Source organism: Phodopus roborovskii, unplaced genomic scaffold (genome assembly GCF_943737965.1).
Source record: "Phodopus roborovskii unplaced genomic scaffold, PHOROB, whole genome shotgun sequence".
In the NCBI taxonomy this organism is placed as follows: domain Eukaryota; kingdom Metazoa; phylum Chordata; class Mammalia; order Rodentia; family Cricetidae; genus Phodopus; species Phodopus roborovskii.
The window spans coordinates 4,184,043-4,210,987 of NW_026126423.1; the positions used below are offsets into that span (position 1 = coordinate 4,184,043).

Sequence of the window (26,945 nt, forward strand, 5' to 3'; positions counted from 1 at the left end):
TTAGTGAAGCTGTATATAATGAAGCACACACACGCACACACACACACACACACACACTACACTGTTGTGTTTACTGTCTGACTTTCTGTCTGGAATAAAAGTTCTTGGGGGATTCTTATCACCTTTACCCCTGTCCTCATAGCAAGAACGGTCCCTGGAAAATAGGCACCAGTGACTGTGTGACGAGTGAAGAGGGACTGTGGGGGCCAGAGATCGGGGACACCAGAGGACCCACAGGGACAGAAGTGGGGAAGGAGGGACCTTCCAGTGAGTCTTAGAGTCACATGGCAAGGGGCAGGCTAAGAGCTTCAGCCTTTAGTCTCCTACCGATACAAAACCACTCAAAGGTTCTTGTATGAGGAAACATTACCAGACTTTGTTGTCATTGGACTGGCTGTCCTACAACTCTGATTGTAGATCAGGCTAGCCTCAAACTGACAGAGATCCCCCTGCCTCTGCCTCCCAAGTGCTAGCCAGATCTTGATTTCTAAAACAGCATTTTAGATGCTGATTGGAGTATGCAAATTAGGCAAGGGAGAGTGCACAGTACACAGTAAATTAGGGGCAGGCTCCAGTTTAATTCAGTTGAATTAAGAAAGGACACGCCTTTAATCCCAGAATTGGGAGGCAGAGGTAGGTGGATCTCTGAGTGTAAGGCCAGTCTGGTCTACAGAGTGAGTTTCAGGCCAGCCCAAGCTATAGAGAAAAACCCTGTCTCAAAAATACCCCTCCACACACAAAAAGAATGAAAGAATGAACAACTGTACCTCACAGACTAGACCCGGGCAGGTAAGAACACCCTGAAAGTTCACACACACACACCCAGAGCAGCACAGAAGGTCCTCTCGGCTTCAGTCATCACCCCTTCTCATTAGCAGACTTGCATTTGGTTCCTTTGTTAATTCTAGCAGGGTGGGTGGGGTGTGGAGTTGAGACCAGGCCTAATTATATATAACCTAGGCAGGCTTCAAACTGGCAATAACCCTCTTGCCTCAGCCTCAGAAATACTGAAGTTGCAGGTGTGGGCTGCCATGCCCAGATTTGCTTCATTGTTATTCTTAACAAAATAAATAGAATCAGTACCAGTCAGTAGAGCCAACTGTGCCACATTGTAACCAGTGACTTAGCTGTCAATTGCTCTAATCCTGTGGCTCTCAACCTGTGGATTGTGCACCCCCTTGCCAAGCTTCCTATCTCCAAAAGTATTTGTATTAGGCTTCACAACAGTAGCAAAATTACAGTTACAAAGTAGCGACGAAAATAATGTTATGGTTGGGGGGAGGGCGAATCACCACAACATGAAGAACTGTGTTAAAGGGTGGAAGCGTTAGGAAGGCTGAGGACCGCTGTACCAAGCACTAATCGTTAAGATAAAAATAACTGCTACTGAAAACGGGTGCTGTCCATCACACCCTAGTCTAATGAAACTCCCCAGGCAGCCCCTCAGCACAGCCACGCGCAGTACATGTCCGTGTCCTCTACAGATGAAGAGAGGCAGGCCATGTCAAGGTCACAGTGCTGATGTGACAGCCAGGCTCTCGAGCCTACCCACTCGGTCTCCCGTTACTCTGCCCGACCTCATGCCTACTCCCATCTTTTCATACCCTTGCCTCTAGCAAATCGCCCTTAAGAAGCAGCTCAAGAAATGAACACTAGTTTGTTCCCGAACTGCTCAACTTGGCCTGTCTCTGCTTTTGCCCCCAATAGGTAGCTTCTTTGGCCTTCCTTTCACCCACATCCTCCTCTTCCACAATCCCCTAAGCTCCATGGACCTGTGTTTTTTAACCTTTCCCTGTTAGGTTCCACAGAATCTTCTCTGTAGAGACCTAAGAAGTGAAGACAACTGCCCTCACGACTTGAGCGTACACTCTCATTTCTAGCCATCATTTCAAGAGTACCAGAGTGCATCCAAGTGGGTAGTCCGGCTACATCAGAGGGAAACCGGCTCTACAAAGGACAATTTTCCGTTCTTTTCATGTGAGTGTTTATCTAATGGGACACAGTCCCCCGTGTAAGTTTTCATGTAATTGAAAATTAGTACATAAAATTACAAACATCAAATTTCCACACAGCTCATAGGGCTTACGATCATAAAGAAAAACCGGTTCTCTGTTTCCAAAACCCAGACTTTGGAGCTGATATACTGAGTCTTGCTCACTGAATAATCAGGAAGAGTTGCTACTTCAGAGGGTGAGGAAATTGGGAGGTCAGTAAAAGGGGTCAAGAGTGGCAACATGGCCCACATCGGAACGAGGACTTGCCATCACTCACGCCTTGACTTCCTCGTTTCCCAGTCACAATTCCAGATTTACAACGGTGGGTTCTGTAAGTAATGTAACTCAATTCACCTGTTAGATTTATCAAAAATAAAATGCATCCAGTCGTGTAGAAAGGTATATAAGAGCATATGAAAGGAATGGCTAGATAAAATTTGCTCAGAACTGTTCATTGACAACAGCTAAGCCTACAAAAAAGAGATGTGCTTAAATGTCAACTGTCAATCTTCTACATGCCAGACTCCAAGAACCTGAGGGATGACTATATATGGTTTGAAGTAGTTTACTGGTACAATTGAATGCCAAGTTAAAAACTTTTAAGTCACAAATCTCTGAAACTGGTATGCTCTAGGAACCAATCTAAATTCAGGGAGCAGACAGGACTTATGGGGATTTCTTTAGAAGGCATAAAAGTTTACCATTGTAACAGGGATGTTACCTGAGGGAGGGCCCCGTAATTCCATATATAGCCCTTGTGAGGGAAGATATTTGGTACATAGCGTAGCTGTCCATTCTTTACATCTTGTTTAATGGGATTCAGTGGCTCCTCAGTGGCAATCTAGGCAGATCACAAGGGAAGGCAGGGAGAGAGTGAAATGGTTAGCCCTGCACACAATGAACAGATTTTAAATCCACCATAGCACGACCAAATATTCACATCCCAACTTAATAATCAAAGGTGCTTTAGGGTAAATTACATCAATTCTTATCAGCAGTTAACATGTACCATATAAGAAAAACCACCTGAAAAGAAGACACTCGATTACATAGTTAGGCTCAAAGTTTTTGTACCCTGCATTATCTCTAACAAGAAACAGTAAGATGAGTGGAAAGACAGGAGGGTAAAAGTTAATCTATATTTTTGTTGTTGTTGCTAATCGGCTTTTACTGCCGATAGTCTTAGGCTACTATAGCTAACTCAAAGGTGTTTAACTAGACAGTGAGCATCTAGAGAGATGGCCCCACGGTTAAGGGTGCTTGCTCTGCAATCATATGAACCAACCCATGTAACAAGCCAGGTATCTGCAAACACTGAGAGCCCAGGTCTGGGTGTGGTGAGACAGGAGGAGACAGGAGGAACACTGGGTTTGCTGACTACCAGTGCAGAGGAGACACAAGCTTTAGGTTCTGAGTAGGACACAGCCTTGGCAGAACAAGTAGAGAACGATGGAGGAGTACACCCAACACAATCTCTGGCCTCTGTAGCCCCTGTACACAGCACCCGAGGACGCACACATGCAAACAAGACAGAAAGCTTTTAGGATACATCACACACACGAGTAAAGGATTTCGGTCTTGCCATTGTGATTCAGCATAATGTTGGAAGTCCTTGCCAGAGTAGTGAGGCAAGGCATCCAAACATGAAAAGAAGGACTAAAGTCATCGCTGCTTACTGACAATACAATGCAAATATATATGTAGAAAGCACATAAGGTTACACACACACACACACACACCAGTGCGGAAGGAGAGAGAGAGAGAGATTACCAAATGGATGTAGTGAATTTGCAAGATATAAAACCAACACACAAACCCCACAGGATTTCTGTATACTACCAATGAACTGCTCAAAGCAGGAATCCAGAGACTATCCTATTTGCATCAAAACAACAATACAACTCAGAGCACTTGGGGATAAATTTAATGGAGGAAAAGAAAGATGTGTTCCTGCTGAAAACTAAGTTGATGATGAAAAACATCAAAGGATACACAAACAATGGGAAAGACGTCCAGTGTTGGATTGAAGGAGCATAATTCAGGGTCATTGCAATTCACAGCGAAGTTCCAAAGTCATTTAAAAAGAACAGAAATAGAAAGAACCAACCTTGAAGTTTCCATGGAAACATACACACACACACACACACACACACACACACCCTAAAAAGCTACAGCAAGTATGAGCAAAAAGAAAAAGCCTAACCACACTACAAAGCCACAGTAATAAAGTCGGTAGAATCTGCAGAAGTCAAATTCAGAAACAGACAGGTGAGACCGAATACAAATGGGTTTCAGCAGAGGTGCTGGCAACACAGGACAGGAAAAGCACACTCTCCTAAAGAAACTGCACTGGGAAAACAGCATAAGCATGTGTGGCAAGGACAGCTGAAAATGGATTCTTTAAATATAAGGCAGAGGCTGTAAAATGAGAAAACAGGAGGGAAGGACAAACTGGTATACACAAAAACTTTGGGGATTGGACCACAAAACCACAAGCAATAAAAGCAAAAACAGACAAACCAAATTACATCAAATTTAAAAGCTTCTGCGTGGAAAGGGAAACAACCAACTGAATAAAGAAAGGCGCCTACTACTGTAGAATATTAAGATATACTACATTCGTTTCAGCTGTGGAATATTTGTTTAATGACGCAATGATGCGCTGCACTCTTTAATGTTGTATTTGCTTAACTCTGTGAAGCTGCGATGCTTTGCCTGTCTAAAACACCTGATGGGTCTAATGAAGAGCTGAACGGCCAGTATCTAGGCAGGAGAGGGATGGGTGGGGCTGCCAGCAGAGAGAATAAATAGGAGAAAAACAGAAGAGGGAGGAGTGAGGTGGACCTCGGGGCAGCCACCCAGCTACCCAGCAAGCATCGGAACAGGAAGGGAAGAAAGGCATATAGAATAGAGAAAGACAAAAGCCGGGAGGTAAAGGTTCACCTGATAACTAAGTTAAGGAAAGCTGGCTAGAAACAAGCCAAGCTAAGGCCAGGCATTTAGAAGAAAGAATAAGTTACAGTGGATTATTTGGGAGCTGAGTGGCAGCCTTCACCCCCGAAAGAGTTAAAAAAAAAAAAAAAAAAACTATATACACCATAGGAGAAAAGAATATTTCAAATCATACATCTGACAAGGGCTTAAAATCCAAAATATACAAGAAACTAAAGAACTAGACAGAAAAATAAAACAAGCAAACCAAAAAAAAAAAAAAAAAAAAAAAAAAAAAAAAAAACCTGTAATTAAAAAATGGGGGTAGTAGACTTATTTCTCAAGAAGATACACAAATGATCAATGAGAAAAAAAAAAAATAGTCAATATAGCAATCAGGAATATTCCAGTCAAAACAATAATGAGGAGGCCAGCAAGATGGCTCAGACGGCAAAGGTATTTTGTGTCAAGGCCTGAGTTTGAGTACCAGGGACATCAGGTACATCACACAGGACAGACAGAAAGAACCAACTCCCAAAAGATGTCTATTTACACACACCTATTTACCTATTTACACACACACACACACACACACACACACACACGTTTAACAAAAGCAGCAAAATACCACAGTGAGGGTTCACCTCACTCTAGTAAGGAAAACTGTTACCAAGAAGATTACAGACAGTTAGTGGTAGTAGTAAAGATTCGGGGAAGGAAAGGCTACCTTGTTGACGGAGGACAGCTTTGTACACTGCTGATGGAGGATAGCCTTGATGAAATAGAAATTAGTGCAGCCTTCGAGGAAAACAGCACAAAGATTACATGGGAAATGAAAAGCAGAACTGACAGAAGAAGCCATTCCATTCCAAACGCACAGCCGCAGGAGAGGAGGGCAGTCGGCTAACTTGGCACCTGATAGCACCTCACTGTTCACAACAGCCAAGGGATGGAAACAGGACCACCAACTGATGAACGGACCAAGAAAACGGGCTCCAAGGCTGAGCTCTGAGGCTTGAAAGAGCAGGAGGCGAGACAGGATGGGGAAGCTTGATCCGGGGCAGAGGTGCTGGTGCAGCTGCATGGTGTGGGGACAGCTGCAAACAACAGGGTACGCTTCAAGGGATAGAAGGACCCGGAAAGTGTTCACTGTGGAAGTCTAATGCGATTCAAACAATACATATCTGTTTAAGTGTAACATGGCATCATGTTTATATTTCTATGTTATAGTTAATAATTAAATAGAATTAAAATAACAAATTTCAGCTTTAAAAAGCAGAGCAAAATGGCGATGATGGTCCAAGAGTATAAAAACTTTAGACAAAAATATTTTGCTGTGTTGTGTTGTGTTTTGAGTGCTGTTGTGCAAGGCGGTGAACACAGTTACCGGGGTATTACACACTTCAAAATGTCTGAGAGAGTAAGACTTTAAAGTGACCTAACCAAAAAACATATTTCAGACTGTATGTTGACCGACTTGACTTAATTTTTATCTCATGGTCATAAATCACATCTGTACTCTACAAATATATGTTGCTCGTTTACAGTAATTTTTTAAACCAAGCTCAGATCTTTGCCAAGTGACTCCATTTTAAAGCTATTTTTCTATCAAACATATTCATATTAGTATAGGAAAAGGGCAAAAAAAAATCCTATATAAAATAAACAAGCTAAACAATGAGGTAAAGAAACAAAGTAGCCCCCCTTGAGAATTCAAACTTGTCTGATGGCAGGAAGATGGGGACAATGCCAAGAAGAGGAGGGATCCCTGACAGCTTTGTGTTTCATGGAAAAAAATTAAATAAAGTTTAAAAAAAAAAAAAAAAAACTTAAGGGCTAAAGTAGGTGCTCTTAGATAAGATCCAGACTCGGGAGAAGGCACTGTTCCCAGGCAACGTAAAACTCTTAAAGGACTAAGTCCCAGGAAACCGAAATTGCCACCAGAGCCAGACAAAACGCTACAAAGTTTGTGTCTGAACTAAATACAGAAACTTGAAAGTGTTTGGCGTCAAGTCAGGGAAAGGGCAGAGAAAATGACATAAAGGCGTGCCTAAAAAACGGGGAAACACTCTTAAAAACAAATATGCAGTTCAAACCATTTTCTTCTTGAAATTAAGGTCTACACTCACAAGAGCATTTTAAATTATCCTACATAAAGAAGCCTGGCATCCCTCTTCCAAATATGCCAAGTAGCTAGAAAAGATGCTCTTATACGATTAAGTTAGCATTTCAATTTTATGTTAAGAGAATATATCTGTACCTCCATTTTGGCATTTGTCCACCGAGGTATTTCCACAACCATATTAAACAAATTCTGCAGTTAAAAAAAAAAAAGATGAAACATTAACCTTTTTATTCACCTTTTATTTTTTTTCACTTGGCACTGGGGGACTGTCTGCTAAATGAATATCAGTAGACTCTAATAAAAGAATAACACAAGTTTTCACCCCAAACATAAGATAGTTAGTGCCTACCTTCTATATCCATCCCCTTCTTACAGTTAAGAGAGGCCACCTAACACTCAGAGGCGTCACGAATCTGACCATCGCGGCGTAGCATCAAAGGGCACTGAACATCTGGAAGCTCTTTCCAGAGCTGTGGCAACGCTGGGGACAAGGAGACCTGTTCTCTTTCATTTATTTGTTCTGAGGCAGTCTTACCAGGGAGCTCTGGCTAGCCTAGAACTTGCTATCCAGGCTAACCTTAAACAGAGGTGTACCTGCCTCTGCCATCTGAGTACTAGGATTAAAGGCGTGCACCATCATCACACCTGGCACAAAATGAGTTTTGTCATTTATTTTCCAGCTAAAACAGTAAGTCAGACCAGTTCCGCTCTACTCACGGCAATGTGGTTAAAATAATGATATGCAATTTAAAGGAACACATACAGAAAAATTAAGTAGTCAAAAAATGTTGAAAATGATTAAAAGAACATTTGTTCTTGCTATCATCATAATGTAAAATCAAAGATATCATTATAGGCAGTTAGAAAGTTTACAAGGAGTTAGAAATGCCTTTCTAAAACAAGGCTAGTGATTTCAGATTCCTTAACATTACAAAAGGGCCATGGCTTCTTTTTCTCCCTTCTACATTTTGTAAACTGCTTAACTCGAAGGAGACACTAGGTCAGTGTGGGTACATACAATGCCTACAGCTTGCCTCACAAAGAGAAAGTCTTAACATTTAAAGGTGGCTTACAAAATTAGGTAAGGCTATTATGCTTATGTCAATAATGAATCATGGTCAAGGGGAAGGAATGGTTTAAAACAGCATAGCCCAGGCCCATGACCAGTCTGCAACAGTTACCTGATCATTTAGAAACATTTGCAGCTAACTGACAGTAGTTTGTGTATCTACTGAATCTCACGCTAAAAAAAAATGGAAGCTTTGTAGGTGTGTCCATGTAGAAGACACTCCCACAGCACGGCATCACGCACATAACTATATGGCAGATGGTTACACAATGTATTCATCTTTGAAAACCTGGCTGTAAAAGGACAGACGCAGATGGATGAATTCAAGGTGAGGGCAGAGGGGACTGTGCTAGTTAACCCACCAAAGCCACTTGCACAGAGCCGCAGGGCCAAAAGAGCACCAGCTTTGAAACTTGAGCCTGCAAGCCACACTCTCAGTCACCATTTACACTTGACGACCAGAGACTCATGCCACCATGCCCTTCTCTCCAGCTGCAGTGTGCTCTGAATGTAATTTATCAAAGCCAGGATCGCTCTTGTTTCCCTAAGATTAGCATTAGTAATAGGCCAACAATTCACTAGCAGCATTTATCAGACAATTAAAGATACCTATTTCAAATCAGAACTATGACAGGGCAGCCTAATCCCTCCTTTAGTCCTTTCCCCCTAGGGGGAAAATAAGATAATAGATAAATACCAATCAGTGCCCAACATATAATCTGTGTTACAAGAATTAATTTTTTGTTTATTTTTTGAGACAGGGTTTCTCTGTAGTTTTGGAGGCTGTCCCTGGAACTCGCTCAGTAGACCAGGCTGGCCTTAAACACACATAGATCTGCCTGCCTCTGCCTCCCAAGTGCTGGGACTAAAGGCGCACTGCCTGGCTAAAGAATTAAATTTTAAGCTGGCACTCAGAACTTGCAATATATTTTTCCCCACTGAAAAGATAACTTCAGACTAAAATGCCATCTGTAATGCCAGCTGAACAGGATCTGGCTCTCTCTTCTGACCTCCATGAATACTTACCTGCACTCATGTGCACACACAGACACACACACACAGACACACAACACACACACAGACACACAACACACACACACACACACACAGGGAATAAAATTTTAAAGGATTCAAACAATCGAAAGAAACAACAAAAGGTACCTTAAATTCATCATCATTTCGTGCTTTCTTTCTGGGAATGCCATTTTCCTGTAAGAGCAAAGATGGTAATTGTGATTAGAATGTCTCATAAAAAAAAAAAAAATGCAGGATGCACAGCAACAAAAATGTGCCTACTGCCCCACGAGCTTTATCAGGTGCTGTCTAGAAATCAGTCTCAGCAGACAACCTGCTAGTACTGTCTGTCCCCGAGCATCCCCACCCTCAAATGGACAAATGATCAAAGAGCTTTAAAAGTATCAGGAAGTCCAAAGCTCTTCCCCCTAACTAACTCCCCAAGTCTGCCTGATGCAGGCAGAGGCTCTGCCGAGTGTGCAGGGAGAGACAGGGAGAGACCCGCAGGTTCCAGTGACCGCATCTCAAACAGTCATTTCATTATCGAAATGAAACTCCCGGGAGCTTGACTAACAAGCTGTGAAAGTGCTTGGCTCTACCTCCTGCCTGTGAATCCTATCAAGGTGTGATTACTCTGTCTCCGCTAAGCATTTTTAAATTAAACCAGGCTACGTGGTGGGGTGGGAAGAAAGATTATGCCATTCACGAATGCTCGCCGGTCTATGTAACACTTACACACCAAAATGACTACGAAGGAGAAAACAAAATAAACAGAAAATGATGATTCCAAGTCACACTGTCCTGAAACATTATTCTTGTTCTGAAAACTTTACATCCCAAGATACAAGGTGCAAAAAGTCCAATCATGACTGGCTCCAAAGTAGGGAAGCCCATCTATACCCATGCCGTGCACCTCTACACGCATATACACATACACCTCTGCACCTCTACAACTCACTAGCCTTGTGTCTTATAAGTTGTCCTGTGTGTCCTGCCTTATCCTCAAATTCCATAGGCAGAATGTTACACCCACAGATGTGTGTCTGTCTTTGTTCCACACCCACCCCTACCTACTTCCTAATTAAAAACAATAAAACCAAAACCAAAAAACAAACGCAGCTTTGGCACCGTTGCTGTTACGCAGTGTACACATCTGTTATGGTGAACCCCAGATAGGACACTACATAGTCAGTCATCCGTCTTCCTCCATCCTCCTTTACAGTATTAAACACCATCTGACTGGCCTCTCCTATGGCTTGCCTGTGTTCTCCCACTGAGTGTGAGCTACATCTGACTTGCTCACCATTGCACACAGAGTGCCACGGGTACTAAGTGTGCAACGACTATTGGCCAAGTGGATAAACAAATGCATGCACACCTCTGGCCAAAAGTAAGGTGTTGGGCAGACAACAGGTATTTAGTTCACAACACCCTGTCCGTCAGAACACTGAAGAGACAGGCTAAGCACTACGTCTAAACTGAAGCCCATCTCATAACAGCTACAAGTGGGACCAAGGGCAAGGCGTGGAACCTCATCAAGAAGTAAGCTAGTAACTAACGGTAGCTGCCATCAGGGTTACAATAACACAAGGCGAGCACCGCGCACTTGTACCCAGCCTTCAGGCGCCCTCGGGGCTCCCCTTCTGCAGTGGCTGACAACCCTACCTCACCAGCATCCTTCCGACTGTCAAGTGGTTTCCAAGAGAAGACCTAATGAAACTCTGGGCTCTTCCAGCTTTATGTTTCTGCTTCATAGGGTGGTAATGGGCAGGAGCTCTGTGGTCAGAACGGGCCAGCTCCAAACCTGGCTCTGGCGCTGGCCAGATGTGCGCTGCTCTGCAAACCAATGAAACCCCTGCTGCCTCATGGCCCTTGGGCAGCTTATGGCAACTTAGCATGGGTTAACACACAGAAGTCAGCCGCAAATGTTAACTGTATTATGACTCAACATAAGCAGATTAATGTCCCACATTACCGTCCTTGAATCTTCAGTTCCTACCAAAGCTTAAACTTCACAGACCACAAATAACCCTTTTCCTAGCTGCCCACAGATTTTAATTCACAAAGGAGGCTTGCAGCCCTGTTCCAGCTCCTCGGTTTCTTCTCCTGCCTGCCGACCAAGTCTTTACTTTCGAGGCATTTCTAGACAAGAATTGTCAGGTCCGGAGGGAAGTACCACTTTTGTACTATCATGTACAAGAAGTTGTTCAAGCCCGAGACAAGTAAAAAACAATACCTGTTTAGAATCCACCTTCAGAGGGATATCGTGGAAAGGGGAAATGTAGTGGCCAGCTACATTCTCTGTAAAGGAAAAGGCAAGGCAATTAGGAGCATGCACACCCTGCTCGCAGCGGCAGCCAGGCCCTGATGTCCCTCAGAACCGGGAGGCTTTTAGCAATGCTAATTACATTTTAGTTCGGCTTTCAAACCTTGCTCCAGCCTGAAGATAGAAATATATGCCAGCTACCCATACTTGGTTGCTAAAATCATGTCATTCAATATTGTGCTTGGCTTCAAACACCCGGGCAGACAGCAGCTAAGGTAGAGTAACGCTCTCATTACTCAGTGGATTAGACTAAACTGATGTTCATTTCCTTAGGAGGAATCTAACAGTATAACCCACAGTTTCCATCTATAACCCACAGGAAGAAAGGTCCACCTGGAGCTGGCAAGATGCTGGGGCAAAAAGCCAAAATAAGCGATTAATAAAATTATCACAAAACAGCTGGCTAAACAACAAATAATAAGTTCTGAGTCCAGTTCAATAAAAGCAGAGGCGGACAACTTAATAATGCCACTATTTTATTAAACTTTTACTCCTCCCCCTACTCAGGGTCATGAGCATGTAGCCAGGTTAAATTCTGAGGGAAAGTGTCCTTGTTGGTGCTTGGTTTTGTCTGTTTTGCTACATTTCTATTGAATTCCCTTCATGGAAAAAGGTAGCTAGCATCTAGCTGGCATTCGGTAGTTATCAGATAAACAATTTATTACTATTCCATTTCTCCCCCTTTCCACGCCATTAATGTCCTTTCCCAACAAGGTAACTCCTGCAGGACATATGACAAGGCACGGGGAAAGCAGAGGAAGAGCACGAGGTGATGGGCCAGCTAGGCAGGAATGCAACAACCAGAGGCAAGAGGATGATTGGCAGCAAAAGGGAGGGCACTGTCTCACATCTGCTCATAAGGAACCTTGCATCCTAACTCAGTTTTCAAACTTCTTCTGAGTGGGACAGAAAGCACGCTGGGCTTGAACAGAGCTACTTAAACGGGATCATGTGCCTTCAGTAAAGAATCAGGAGGCTTCTGCCACTGATCTCCTGAAGGTGATGGTGACAGGGATGCTGTGGCAAGGATGGGGGTGGACAGGAAATAGTGTACTCTGGGCACTTTTCAAAAGCTGACCTGGATATGTCCCAAAAGGATATGAAGCCAATGACTCAACATGGGACAAAGGTAAGAGAAGGGACAAGTAGGTTACAGGGGAAGGGGCGTGGAAAGGTCAGCTGAAGGCACATCACAGCTTACACCAGGCTCCAGGAGGCTAGTGACCACAGCTATAAAACGGACCACAAACTTTCCAATAGCTAGACAAGAGGCTTCCAACGTACTTGCTATACAAAAATAATAAATATCTGAGGCAATGAATATGCCAATTTCATTAGCTTGATTAAAACTAATAAACATGTTGGGCAGACATAGGTGACCAAGATTTTCTGTTTCATGCATGGGAACTGTAGTGTGGTTTGTAGTAAAGGAACAATACAAGGTGCAAAGCTGGCCATGTGAATCCTGTCTCCAGACTGGTGACTAATGGTGTAAGCCTAGGACTTATGGACAGGCAACACTAAGACACACAGTAGGTCCGCCCAGAGCCATAGTCAGCTGACTCTGGTCACTGATGGCAGCGCTGAGCAGTTATGACAGAGGTGGACAGTTCATGTGGCCTAAAATATTTCCCATCTGGTCCTTTACAGACAACTTTGCCAACTCCAGGGGAGAGACGGTGTAGAGGCAGGGGCTATGAATTGGGAAGCATTTCACAGGTTAGAGGTCAGAAATAAGAGAAGGGTCATAGAAAGGGTGATATGAAGAGAAAGTCGTCAAAATAACTGTTATCAACTTTGAGCCACATATCACACCCTCTCTCTCGCCTACCTATCTCAGTGTGTGCACAAGGCCTGAAGCCCTGCTCGGCTCCCTCCCAACTCCACCCGCTCTGACACACACACACACACACACACACACACACACACACACACACACACTAGCCACTTCCATCACAGCCACACTTCTTTAAGACAATGATAAAATACTGTGAACTCTTGAGCTCCAGCGGCTCCTTCTTTGTTGATTGTGGACTCTCGCTCTGACTTTAATATGGTATTTACTAGAAAGTTGACGAGATAAATGTCTGCAGTCACCACACTGTGTCTTGGTATAAAGGCAGTCTGCAGCCCTAGGCAAAAATTAATGAATTCCAGCAGGCTCATCAACGTGTCCCAGGTACTCCAGCCTCGCAACTTCCTCGTCAACTGTCTAAACTACTTTTCATTCTGTCAGTATGTAACTCTTTAAGGTTTCACTGTCTCATGTTGCTGAAAATGTATTGTTTGTATTTGCAACTGAGAAAACAGAGCAGACTGTGGAACCCTTACCTAATATTTATAACATTATAAATACCATATTATATAATTAAATATTATACCATTATATATTATAAAATATACAACATATCCATATATTGTAATATCATAATATATCAACTGATACATAATTATAAATTAATCATATAAAGTATAATTATATATTATATAGTATGCTATATATTATATACTATAACATATAACCATTATATAATATAGGACATATTATAGCATTATAATATAACATTTATACACCAAATAGCTATATTGACAGCAAACACCAACATACACAGCATTACTGACCCATTTACAGAGATTCTCACTGGAAACTTGATAACAAATAAAATGAAAATGAGCTTTGCAGTACTTTCTAAAATATTAAGAAATTTGAAAGATGACCTTCAGTGAAAAAAAATGTGCCCTCTTCTTCATCTAAATCACAGAATTTCCATTTTACAGCTCTTCACTCAGAAAACTAAAGTGTTTGAAGGTTCTATAACTAACATCAAGTAAACATAACTTTTAACATATCAACTTACTAATAATATCAACATAATAACAATTATGTTTAAATGTATTGATTCTAACTTACAGGAAGTTACTCGTAGGGAGTTTTACTAAGTTCAAACATGTCACCACCCACTACTCAAATGATGTAATTAAGAAAAACGATGGTAATTTCATCTCCTATTTCCAAAAAGAAGAAAAAAGAAAAAGAGAAGGAAATCACATCAACAAAGACCTGAATGACTCAGCCCTGGAATAAATAAAAATAGCTTGAGTTACATACAACACTGTTCCATAAAGCGAATCTGTCTTCTACCACATACCAACAAGACTCCACATTATGGAAAGTATGGGTTTTCCCCCCTCCTTTAAGAAAAATTTAAAATCTAAAATAAGTCACTTTCAAGTTACCACCACCAAAAAAAAAAAAAAAAAAAAAAACACCGGCAACGTCACAGGGAGCAGACAGGCAGTGCTGCACGTGTAATCCTATCTAAAGTGGGCTCACTGTCACTTCGCAGCTAATGCAAGGCTGCAGGGCTATGTCCACTACAAGTCTAAGAACTGAATCCATCACTGTCACCCTCCATGGGATTCAACAGAAAGAATGTATCCCTAATACTATGGTCAATCGTATAATTTGAAGTCAGGTATGGTGATACTGCTCACCACATAATTTTTATTCAGTAGTCCTTCGATTATTCGGGATCTTTGTGTCTCCCCATACGTTTCCAGAACACTAGAATACTGACTGAGATTAATCTGTAGATTGCTTTTGGCAGGGAGGTTATTTTCACAATCTTTTTTTTTTTTTTTTTTTTCTTTCCCTGCTAATCCATGAGCATTGGATGTTGTTCCATTGTCTCGTGGCTCAATTTCTTTCTTCAATGTCCTAAAATTTTCATTGCAAAGTCTTTGATTTCCTTGGCTTATTTCCAGGTGTGTGTGTCTATTGAGAATAAAATTGTTTCTATATTTTTCATATGTCTATCAACTGGTAAATAAGAAGGCTACTTATTTTTGTATGTTAACTTTATATCCAACCACTTTGCTAAAATTATTTATTAGCTCTTAAAAATTTATAATTAAAAACAGCATGGTACTGATACAAAAACAGACAAACAGATTAATCAAGATAGAAGTCCATACAACTATACTTACCTGATTTCTGACAAAGATACCAACAATGCACATTGGGCAAATGTAGCATTTTCAACAAATGATGCTAGGAAAACTGGATTTAACTTACTGAAAGACGAACCCAGATCCTTCTCTCTCTCATCATGCACAAAATGGGACAAAGACTCAGCATTAAGACCTAAAACTGCTACAGGGGGTGAACTCCAACTCACAGGTGAGGACTTTGTGAATAAAATGTTGGTAGCACAAAAGCTAAGACCACTGACCAACAAATGGGATCTCATGAAACTAAGGAGCTTCTGTGCAGCAAAGGGAATGCTCGTGCATGAGTAGGGGCCCACAGAATGAAGAAAACCTTTACCAGCTATACACCCAATGGGGGATTAGTTGTCTAGAATACATGAAGAAAAAAAAAGAAAAACTGTTCTAAACAATAGGGAAATAGCCCAATTAAAAACTGGTTATAGACCTGACCAGAAAGTTCCCAAAAGAAGTAGAAATGGCTAGAGAATACTAGAAACACTCTTAACAATCAGGAAACTACATATTAAAGTCTTTAAGATTCCATCTCAGGGGCTGGAGAAGTGACTCAGTGGTTAAGAGCACAGGATGCTCTTCCAGAGGTCCTGAGTTCAACTCCCGGAAACAACGTAGCGGCTCAGAACCACCTTATAATGGTATCTAATGGCCTCTGCTGTTGTGCACACATACAGGAAGACAGAACATTTATAAATAAATAAATCTTGAAAAAAGTTCTATCCGAGTCCACTCAGAATGGCCCTCATTAAGGACAGACGTGACCGACCGCAAATGCTATCACAGAAGGCAGCAAAAGGGAGTATTTATGCGCTGTTGGTGAGAGTATAAACTAATGCAGACACCGTGGAAACCAATCTGGAAAGGTAAAACTAGGGCCATATGATCAGCTAGCTGCACTACTACCGGGGAATAAATCCAATGGGCTTTATATCCAACTACAGAGACACTTGAAAACCCCATTCACTGTTATTCTTTTCACAGTAACCAGGAAATGCCCTTCAGTGGGTGAATGGGTAAGAAAATGTGATACATATACACAACGGAATATTACTTAGCTGTGAAGGTCAAAAAATACAAAACCTGAAATGTGCATGTAAGTGCATGGCAGTGGGAAAGATTGCACTCAGTGAGTAAATTACACTTACAACACAAACTCTATACTTGCTCTCTCAAGCCGGGATTCTGGCTTCTAATCTTTTGCTTGTATGTTCAACTTGGAGCACGGTGGAAGCCAGCAAATGAGAAAGAGGCCTTTGGGAGGAGGCACGTTCAGGTTGGACAATCAATTACAAGTAAAATGGAAGCAGTGTATCCCTCCAGTGGATAGCTTTAACTGGCATGGGAGAGGGGCTAATTTAAACTGTGTGTTAAAAGCCATAGGAAAACCCACTAGGTCTCAACTTATTTAAAAAGTATAATTGGAGGGAAGTAGGCAGAGGTTTTCATTGTCTAGGCAGTGGCTCTCACATAACAAGGTACTTAATATTAATTATAAATGCTTGGTGGATCGCTTAGGCTTGTCTCCAGCCAGCTCCTGAAACTTAAAGGAACCTATTTATATTCATCTATGTGCTGCCGTGAGGCTCCTTTACCTCATCTATGAACTTCCCATGTTGCTTCTTCTGTGTCTGCTCGTGACTCCTGAGACTTCACCCTTCGTCCCAGCATTCTCTGCCACAAAACTCCTGCCTAGCTATTGGCTAATCAGCTTTTCATTAACAATGAGAGCGACACATCTTCACAGCATACAAAAAAAAAAAAAAAAAAAAAAATTATTCACAACAGAGGGATGGTGAAATACATGGAATATGAAATATGGTGGGGCAATAATAGGGGTTAAAGATTAAGTAGGGATGGAGGCAAGAGGGGGGGGAGAAGAGGGGATAATAAATAGGTTAACCAAAACTAAGGATCTATGGAAAAGCCTTATGCAAACCCCGCTAGCTAATGAGCCCATTTAAAAATCTAATTTAAAGAAGGCGTTTGAATCAGGTGCCCTACATGAGTACACAATGGCACCTGCAGAAGTTATTAACTGAGAATCTCAGTACAAGGCACGGGATGTCCTGCTATGAGTTACTGGTCAGGGTGGCCTCAGAGGTCTTCAGACACACAGGTTACTGCCAGGACTCGTTACCCACACACTCACAGAGACGCTTGCTCCCTGCTGGCTGGCTTTCACAGTACCAGGTGTGTTGTGTGGGCTGCTGGGGGAGAAGACACATTCCCGGTCTTTACCCAGCACTGGACCCTTGGTGCTATAACACGGGTGAAACAGTGGCACAACATTTACGGGGTAACGGACTACTTTCGAGCTGGAGTTGAAGCCTGCTCCACAGGAGGGACGCCAAGCCTGGTACTGTACTCTTGGTCAGAGGCACATGGCGGGGGAAGACTTGAAGCTGTTATCGTTTGTTTGCTAAATGGTCATATTGTCAAACTGCTTTCTAAATATTTATGCTTAAACCCATAGACCCAGATGCTGTCAACCTTGATATCAAAAAAAAAAAAAAAAAAAAAAAACCAGCATGTGCAGTAGTCACCAGTCAATGGAGGGATGCGTACTTTGTCACTTGTCACAGTGAGTGTGCAGCCTAAACAGGCCATGTGTATTCCTCCCCCTATTACCATGGTTCAGAGAACACCAAGCATGATGAGGTGAGAGGAATGTAAGAGCCCAAGTATGCAGAGTAGTGCAGCAACACGTTGTCTTCTGGATATGACATGGATACCACAGTCATGAACTCACTGCGGCTGGCTGTGGGTACCTGCACAAGACCTACAAAAGATCAAGCCAGCTAAAACTGGTGCTGATGGGGTAGGTGATCAACAGACCTCACCCTTTACTGAGGAACTACTGCCAGTGTGTATTTGCTGGGGAAGAGAGCATCATTCATTTTGGAGGATGTGACCACTGCTCGATTTCCCGGGCTCCAGTGCATGGTCCCACACACATGCATATGGGTAGCTCTAGCTAGACTTAATTTAAAAAAAAAAAAAAAAATGCAGCTAGGAGGAATTTGGGGAGAGTTGGAAAAGGAAAGGAAAAGTGAGGTCTTATTGTATAACTATAAGATTTTCAAAAATAAAGAAAAACTAAAATGACTGATTTCTTAAAATCAAAAGAGAAATGGCATAATTTAGTAACTACTGCCATGAGACACTGACCATTTTTATACACACCTCACTGCATGCACGCCTCACAACACGCCTCACTGCATGCACATCTCACTGCCTGCACATCTCTCTGTATGCACACCTCATCGAGCAGGCATGGAAATTCTCTGATTACCGCTAACCCTATGCTAGAGACAAACTGAGCTAAAAGGCCAGAGAGGTCATACCATGCTTAGCTCAGCCAGGTGACTTGTCCAAGATGGTGAAGTCAGAACTAAAGCTCATATGCCTTGCTGGCTTGTGTCTATCATCATAGCCTACCAGCTTCTAGAGGCTGAAGGAATCACCCTGAATGGTACTTCCTAAACTGAGTTCCAGGAAACTCCAGAGCTACTCAGACATTAGCAATGTTCTAAGAAATAGGTACTCACAGTTCAAACGTTTGGGATGCACTGCCTTACATCAGAATTTTCCAGAACTTTAATATGCACATTATTATTCTCCAAGAAGGTATTAAATGAGAAACGTTTTAGTTTATTAAGTGACAAAACCCTGTGTTTGAAGGCAAACCTAGAATCTCAAGGGACACTTGTGTTCAAGTAAGCGTAGTTTGAAAAACGGTTACTGGGCTCAAGTCTCCCATTCCACGATTTATAAAATAATGTTCAGAAACAAAGAGAAGTGAATAAAGTTCGGTAAGTCACTAAGCAGGGCCACAGGGCAGGGGGGAGGGGCTGCCTCCCTTTCCTCAACTTACCCTCAGGTAGATTCCCATCACTTCATCCATCCCTCTCAACAAGTAGAAAAAGTCCTGGGCCACTGATGCCATCTGGTGGTAATTCAGGAACTGTTTAACTCAACTTTTCCAGTAAGAGTCCCGCCATTTGAACCTCCCCCCAGATAGTAAGTACTTGCTTTTACTCAGATCCTTGCCATTTACTTCAATAAAACCTTTTGCTTGTTTTTCCTTCTTCTGTTCTGCTCTATTTACTCAACTGAATAAAAATCAATTTTACTTATGGCATCTGAGTTTCAGAATAATCTTAAGTACATTTGGTGCTTAAAAAAAAAAAAAAATACAGTGTAGTCTCGGAGATACCCATCACGGACCTTTCCCAATACAGATTATGTGAATTTCTATTACTAATGCATTCAAATCCTTGAAGGAATACTAGTGCACAAAGGACCTTGAGGAGTACCACAGGGTCAGCTGCCTCCTTTTAGGGCAGAACTGTCCCCAGAAGATACACTGCCACCACCTGCCCAGCAGCACCCAGCAGGAGGACCATGATTAAGATCCAGGCCTCCCCATTCCAAATCCAGTGCTTGGCCAGCTGTGCTGTAGACTCCAGGCTCTTGAACAGCTTTTCTCTGTTTTTATATTCTTAGCCATTAGTTACATTATTTTGAGGGCAGGGTACATGATTACATCTTGTACCTCTCCACTGCTCAGCACAGTTTTTGCTGTCCCGTACTGCACGGAGACTACAGTGTGCCCTTATCTAGGGTAGATCTCAATATATCTCGTTATAACAGTAGTTTTTCAGGCTGTGCCTTAGCCTGAGAAACTCCATTTTACAAGCAGAATTTACTCCATTTTGAGCAAAAATGCAGAGGCAGGAGGACTCGGCACCTTGGCAGACATGTAAATAACACTGCCTGAAGAACACCACCAGCACAGACAAATCAATTAATCAATCAAGGATATAGATAAAGAAATAAATCACCCCTAAAAGTCCACACAATGATATTCTATCAAATTATCCAAGTACATTGGGACCAAATAAGCACATGGCACATTAAAATCTTATCAAGCTCTGGAAAGATAGATCAGTGCCTAAAGACACCTGCTGCCAAACCCAATAACATGCATTTGATCTCCAGGACCCACATGTTAGAGAAAGAGAACCAACTCCCACATGCAACTGGCATATGCATGCACGCATACACACACACATACTTCACAAATGTAACAAAACCCTATCAGAAAAGCCAGACCCAAGAATTTATCAAACAAAAAGATAAATGAAAAGGTACAACATCCTCACCTGGATGTCATAAAGCATGTTGCCCAATATAGTACTGGGCAAATGAGGATTTCTTCTTTGAGGTTCCTAGTCTTACTCATAGAATTTAGAATTTAGAAATAGACTTCAAGTGTGACACCGATTTTATTAGAAATCAAGAGGAAGAAAGAAAGCCACAGTTTGTAAGCAGCCACATGGTGACAGGGACATGGGCAGCTCTGGAGAAAGAATGAAAAAGCCCAGAGAATCGGAAAACTCACACTTAAGCTTTGGAAAAAGAAAGAGCTGTTTTCTAAGTAACTCAGAAGAGTGGACAAGCTCAGCTATGCTAGGAAGTTCTGCAAGCATCTATGCTGAGGGTGGGGCTTCTGGGAAGGATAACTACATTATCCATTACATATGAAAGGGATAATTATTCCTCCCATCGCCTTAACATAGCTTCAGGTGTTTGAGCTTTCCCCAAGGCTGAGTCTACTTCCAGAGTCCTCCACCATAAACTGCCTATCCTATTTCTACCCCTTGTTTTTTATCAAGACCACTTAATCCTGAAGGGTTATAACTACCATCAACCTGTCATCTGATCATCAACTGGGTCCAAGGACCAGGAGACAGAGCTCCAGAATGCTAACCCTGGCCAGCAATCAAGGGAAATAGACTACTTGGCCAAGTATGGCCCAACCAAACCCTAGTAGCTTCTAAATTTACTGTTATTAAATTAACTGACATTGTAGAACAACTAATGTTGTTTGTTTCTGACAGAACACATTCACTACATGTGACCGTACTTACTGTAAATGTAGAACATTTCACCATATTATACATAAGAGCTTTTCTGCTTAGGAAGCTGTCATTAGGTAACAGTATCTTTATGGAGAACATTGCCAGTAACTGTTACATTGTAACTTTGGGGACACAATCCATTCAGAAATGAGTCTACTTTATTAAGGGCTTCTCCTTGGGGTTTATTATTATTATTATTATTACTCTTGTTTTTGAGACTGGTGTCTTACCCAGGCTCCCACTGTGTGCAGAGCCCACTCCCCTTTTAAAAAATCTAATCAGTCTTGACTAAACAAGACAGGATGGAAAAATTGTAGCACAGAAACTAATTTTTAAGAAACGATTTAGTACCAGATGCATTACTTAGGAGGGTTTGTCAAATGAAGAGGCCCCTGTATTCAATCCAGAAGGCAGAGGCAGGCACTGATTCAAAAATCAAAAGAAAACAAGAAGACAAGAGTTTAAATTAGCTTTGCTCCTTTATCATAAAACAATCCTCAACCTCAAGTTCCAGAAAGGTAACTATAAAAAGTATAGTTATTAATGATTACAAGTTACACTATAAACCTAGTGACTACTTTGCACACACAGCAATGTTTGCATCCCCGTTTTACCAGGTTGGAAAAAAAAAAAAAAAAAAAACTAATGCTTAGCAAGTTAAGAAATAGGTTGGGGTTTCCGAGCAAAAACTACGCATTTCCAAGATTCTAGCTCCACCCCCTTCAGGGTGTAAACTCCTAACAGGTGTGCACAAGAGTTTACATGGCTTACAGCTCTCCTCAGGGCTCTGAAGTCAATGGGGCATGAAGGCACCTCGATCTTCGTGGCTATTTTACATTAGGGGGGGGGGGGGAACTACACGGTGAAAAGAAAAGGTGAGTAGCCATTTGTCTTTGGTGCCCAACTCAGGGCAGCACCAGACACCTCCCTCTAGGTTAGTTCAATGGGCAAGGCAAGAGGCGGTGCCACCATCTTGCTAGAACGCCAGTCAGAGTCCTGTTTGTGGATGGCATTCAGGGTGCAAACTTTCAGGTATAAACTCGGTTTATCAGTGTTGTTTTTCAAAGTCAGCGCTACAAAATAACAGGTTCCATTGGGGCATTTGCACACTAGCCTATGCCAAGCGCCTGGTCCCCCCCCCCCCCCACTTCCTCCCTCCAACTACGCCTGCGCTTGCAGCCAGCTCACATGCAAACTCATTTCAGGAGTGAGCCCCGGTCCCCAAAGTAAAGCGACCGGACCGTGCGGAGGGGGATGGGCTGGCCGCTCCCGGGAGGGCGGCGCGGGAGGTCAGCGGGTGGAGTGCGGCGCTGCGGGCCGCCTGCGGTCGCTGCAGAGGGCGGTTGGCCCCGCGCCGCCCAGCGCGTCCCCGCTGCGCGCCGAGCCCCGGTCCCCGTCGCCGCGGGCTGCGGACCCGGCCAGGCAGGGCACGGCGGCGCGGCTGCTGGTCGGGCCGGCGCGGAGCTCGGCGGGCCACTTACTGAAGAACAGGCGGTAGTTCTCCGAGGGGGGACGGCCGCGCTCCTCCGTGCGGTACAGGGACATGACGCGACGCGGAGGGCGGGCGGCGGCCCCCACGCGCCACCCTCGGCCGACGCTCAGGAGCGGCAGCAGCGCGCGCATGGCGGACGGACTGAGCCCGTAGGCGCCGGGTCGCTCCTGGGCCCGGCGCGGCCGCACCACGGCGCCCCCTGCCGCTCGGAGCCGGCACTGCCTCCCGGTCGGCTTCAAATCCCACCCTCTTCCTGCCTTCTTCACCTTCCTCGATGCGCCCTGAGAGCCTCGCCCCTGGAAGTCACTCGTTCACACACTATGATCATTCTATTACCTTGATGTAATACTGGTTGCGTGGCTCTAGAAACTGCTCAAAGGCTGCCCAAACCAGGACACTAGAGGACACACACACACACACACTAACACGTGATCGAACCTCCTTCTGAAGACCTTTGGCACAGACTTAGCCAAAATCTTTAATTCCCTCAAGTGCCACTTCCTCCAGAAGGCCCTTTAATATTTAACCCAGCAGGTAGAGGTAACTTCCAACTTCACAGCAACTGCCCACATCGCAAGGGTTTATAGCTAGTCTACTGGCTGCAACTAGTCACAACAGCAGCCTTTATTCTGAGGTCTTTGGTCCAGCAAACAACAGGAGCTATGGTACTGCAGAAGGAACAAGCGACAGGGCCACAAATGTCATTTTCCTTCTCTGTGGACCAGTTTTTTGTTTGTTTGTTTTTGTTTTGTTGTTGTTGTTCTTTTTCGCAGGGGGGAGGTGCTCATTGCAAAGGTCCTCGAGAGTTTCTCCTCAACTGTGAGCAGGGTCCTCGTCCTCACCAACTGGAAACACGGGTTCTTTCTGCATCTAAATTGCAACAGAATTAAAATGGGTGTCAACTTAAGCTGAATTGTTGTCCTATGAAAAGGAAAGGAAGCATTTCCCTTGTGCATGTATCTCATTGATTTATATAATTTTGTTGCTTATATTAAAAAAGAAGTCTACATTTTCAGTCAAAGCTCAGAGACTGGATATTTAGACTGTGTGTTGTTTAATGGTCTACATTCTTAAAATTAACATCAAGTTCTTCAAGTATGTGATTTAGGGACATATTTATTACTTTGTGGCATTAAAAGCATTGACTTGTTTTTGGAACATGTAAATTTTGATCTTTTATTTTCTATAGTTTACTGAAATACTTGTGTATCAAAACTAAATATATATGTTATGAAAAAAAGTTGGCTTACTGGATAACTTTACAATACAAATTTCTGAGGATGATTACCATATAATACTCCCCCATTTCAAATGTAGACATTTGGGGCCTAACACTGAATTTCCTCCATGGGCATCTGTCATTACCATGTAGTGAGTATGAGTCTTAATTCTGAACCCCAGGACTTTACAAGAGGGAGGATAAACACACTTGTACAAAAGCTCTTAAACACATCTCCAGAATTTACTAACAAAATACAAAACTAGTAGAGTTTGGAAGGTTGGTTTTGGTCTTTTGAGACAGTCTCGCCTCTTCCCAGGTGAGTCTAGCAGATAGTCAAGATTAGTATGGTACTGATTTTTTAAATTTTATTTATTTGTTTGTTTGTTTGTGTATTGATCTGAGGGTAGTGAGACATCCAAGCCAGTTCAATGTGGACCTCAGAAGACTATAACATGGAAAGTGCAGAATTGGGAATAAGACACTTTAGAATAAACCAAATCACTAGGCTGTTAACATCAAAGTCGAGTTTCGAGGTTTTCAGTTAAGTAGGTTCCTTTTCCTGAAGTATATGTGACACAGAAGCTGTTGGAAGTGAAGGTCCTCCAAGTAAGAGGCCATATGTGCTTTAGGCTGAAGAGCTGAGTGGGCAGGGTACCCACCGCCCCACACAAGGCCCAGATGACGCCATCATCAGCCCCAGACACCAGATAAGGAGAGGCAGAATCTTGTGATTACCTTACTGGGTTTAGGTCTTGCTGTGGTCCCATTGTTTATAACTATAACCTTATTTCTCTCTTTCAGACTTTGTGCCATTGAATATTGGCAGTGTGTAACTAGTTTTTTGTTTCTTGTTTTTGTTTTTACATGGTCTCATAAGAGATTGGCCGAGCTCCAGCAGAGACTTTGTATTTAGACTTTGAACTATACTGGAGCTTTGAGTACTATACAAAATATAATAAGTACATTTTTGCCTTATAACGTGAATATGAGAGTTTTCTGGAATAGAGAGGCCATATCATGATTTCGAAGTTAAGTTTGGCTGACATGTTGACAGAGTGGATTTTTTGATTGTCTGTCTGCACTGTCAGCTTAACTAGATTTTGGATCATCTAAAAGACACACCTCTAATCATGACTGTGAGGCTGTTTGCAGAAAGGTTTAACTAGAGAGGGGGAAAAAAACTAACTTGGATGGGCTTGAGTCTTGAGCCGAATAAAAAAGAAGGAAGTGAGCTGAGCATCAGCATTCATCTCCTTCCAGGTGCCTCCTGCTCTTGCCCACCATGAGAGACCGTACCCCAACCAGTGAGCCAAACAAAACAAAAGAACTCTGCCCTCATGAAGTTGCTTTTGTCATATTTTTTTCCCAGTACCAAGAAATATGTCTAGTTGTTGTGGAATTATCTTTTTGTACACTGTGATGATGTTTTTGCCAAGGCACCTTCGGATTGGTTTAACAAAGAGCTGAATGGCCAATAGCTAAGCAGAAAGAGGTTAGGTGGGACTTCCGGGCAGAGAAAGATACTGGGGATGAGTCTAGGTTCAGGAGAGATGGCAGAGGACATAGAGAGGAAATGGGAGGTACACGTTGGTAGTATAGTGGTGAGCATAGCTGCCTTCCAAGCAGTTGACCCGGGTTCGATTTCTGGCCCATGCACCAGCCCTGAGAGGTGGTACATGCCTGTGAGTTCTGGGCTGTAGTGCACTATGCCGATCGGGTGTCTGCACTAAGTTGGCATCAAGAGGTAAAAGGCCATTGAGGCAAAATGTAGATTAATATAAGTGGGTAACTTTAACTAGTTAGGAACAAACCTAAGCAAAGACCTTTCTTAATAAGTCTCCCCATCATTATTTGTGAGCTGGAAGCCCAAAGATTTTCTATATCTAATATACAATCAAGATCTCTCTATGCTCTGCTCAATTGTTCTGTGAACACAAAACTGCTCTTTTTTAAAGGCCCATTTTAAAGAAGGCCGTGCAAGCGAACAATGATAGTAAAAGACATATCTCAAAATTGTAGAATCATTGTTTTGTTCTTCTCTTCCTACCTTTTCTCATCTTCCTTTTTCTGCTGCTGCTTCAAACAGGGCCTCACTATGCAGTCTAGGCTGGCCTCGCCCCCCCCCACTCCTGGTATTACCAATAGCAAATATAGTAATTTAAATTTAAAATGTTTCATTCTTTCCCATTGTTAGTTGCTATGCCTTGCATTATCATTAGTAATTACCATTGTAGTGATATTTTGTTTGTAATCTAACAAATCAGAGTACAGAGCTAAGCCACACACACACACACACAAACACACACAAACACACACACACACACACACACACACACACACACTGACCCATTAGTTAGCCAAACACCTAAGCCACTAGTTGGCCATAGAGGATAGGCAGAGGTGGTCAAACCTTTAGTCTCAGCACTTGGGAGACATAGGCAGATGGATCTCTGTGAGTTCAAGGCCACCCTGGGCTGCATGAGAGTGAGTCTGTCTGAAAGAGAAACAGAGCTCACACCTTTGATCCCAGCACTTGGGGTGACATGCCTTTAATCCCAGCACTAGGGAAGACTATAAGGCAGGAGCTCAGTGCAGTCTCAGGGAGTCTGAGGTTTGGTGGAGAGCATTGCAGTCTGCAGTCACTCTGAGGACAGGACCACACACCCCCTTTGGTCTGGGCCTTGGTAGAAGTAAGAGCTGCCACTTTGCTTTTCTGCTCTTCAGCTTGAACCCCAACATCTGTCTTTGGGTTTTTATTATTCCTGTTACACACCATTCTTTCAGCTTCCTAACTAATATTGCCTGTCACTAGTACTGTCAGATTGCCTGTGTATGACACACAC

The 26,945-nt window shown here is 42.8% G+C and overlaps 1 protein-coding gene across 1 annotated transcript in view; it reads right to left on the bottom strand.

Moving 5' to 3' along the window:
* The window catches only part of Ppa2 (inorganic pyrophosphatase 2), a 64,216-nt gene extending 41,187 nt beyond the window's left edge, over positions 1-23,029 (bottom strand). Inside the window, exons 1-5 of the mRNA XM_051185465.1 lie at positions 22,870-23,029; positions 11,370-11,434; positions 9,281-9,328; positions 7,186-7,239; positions 2,716-2,835 (exon numbers count right to left, since the gene is read on the bottom strand). Of these exons, the coding sequence (XP_051041422.1) occupies positions 2,716-2,835; positions 7,186-7,239; positions 9,281-9,328; positions 11,370-11,434; positions 22,870-23,011 (429 nt within the window). The 5' untranslated portion in view covers positions 23,012-23,029. The remainder of the gene's footprint in view (positions 1-2,715; positions 2,836-7,185; positions 7,240-9,280; positions 9,329-11,369; positions 11,435-22,869) is intronic.
* Between the last annotated feature and the right edge of the window lie 3,916 nt (positions 23,030-26,945).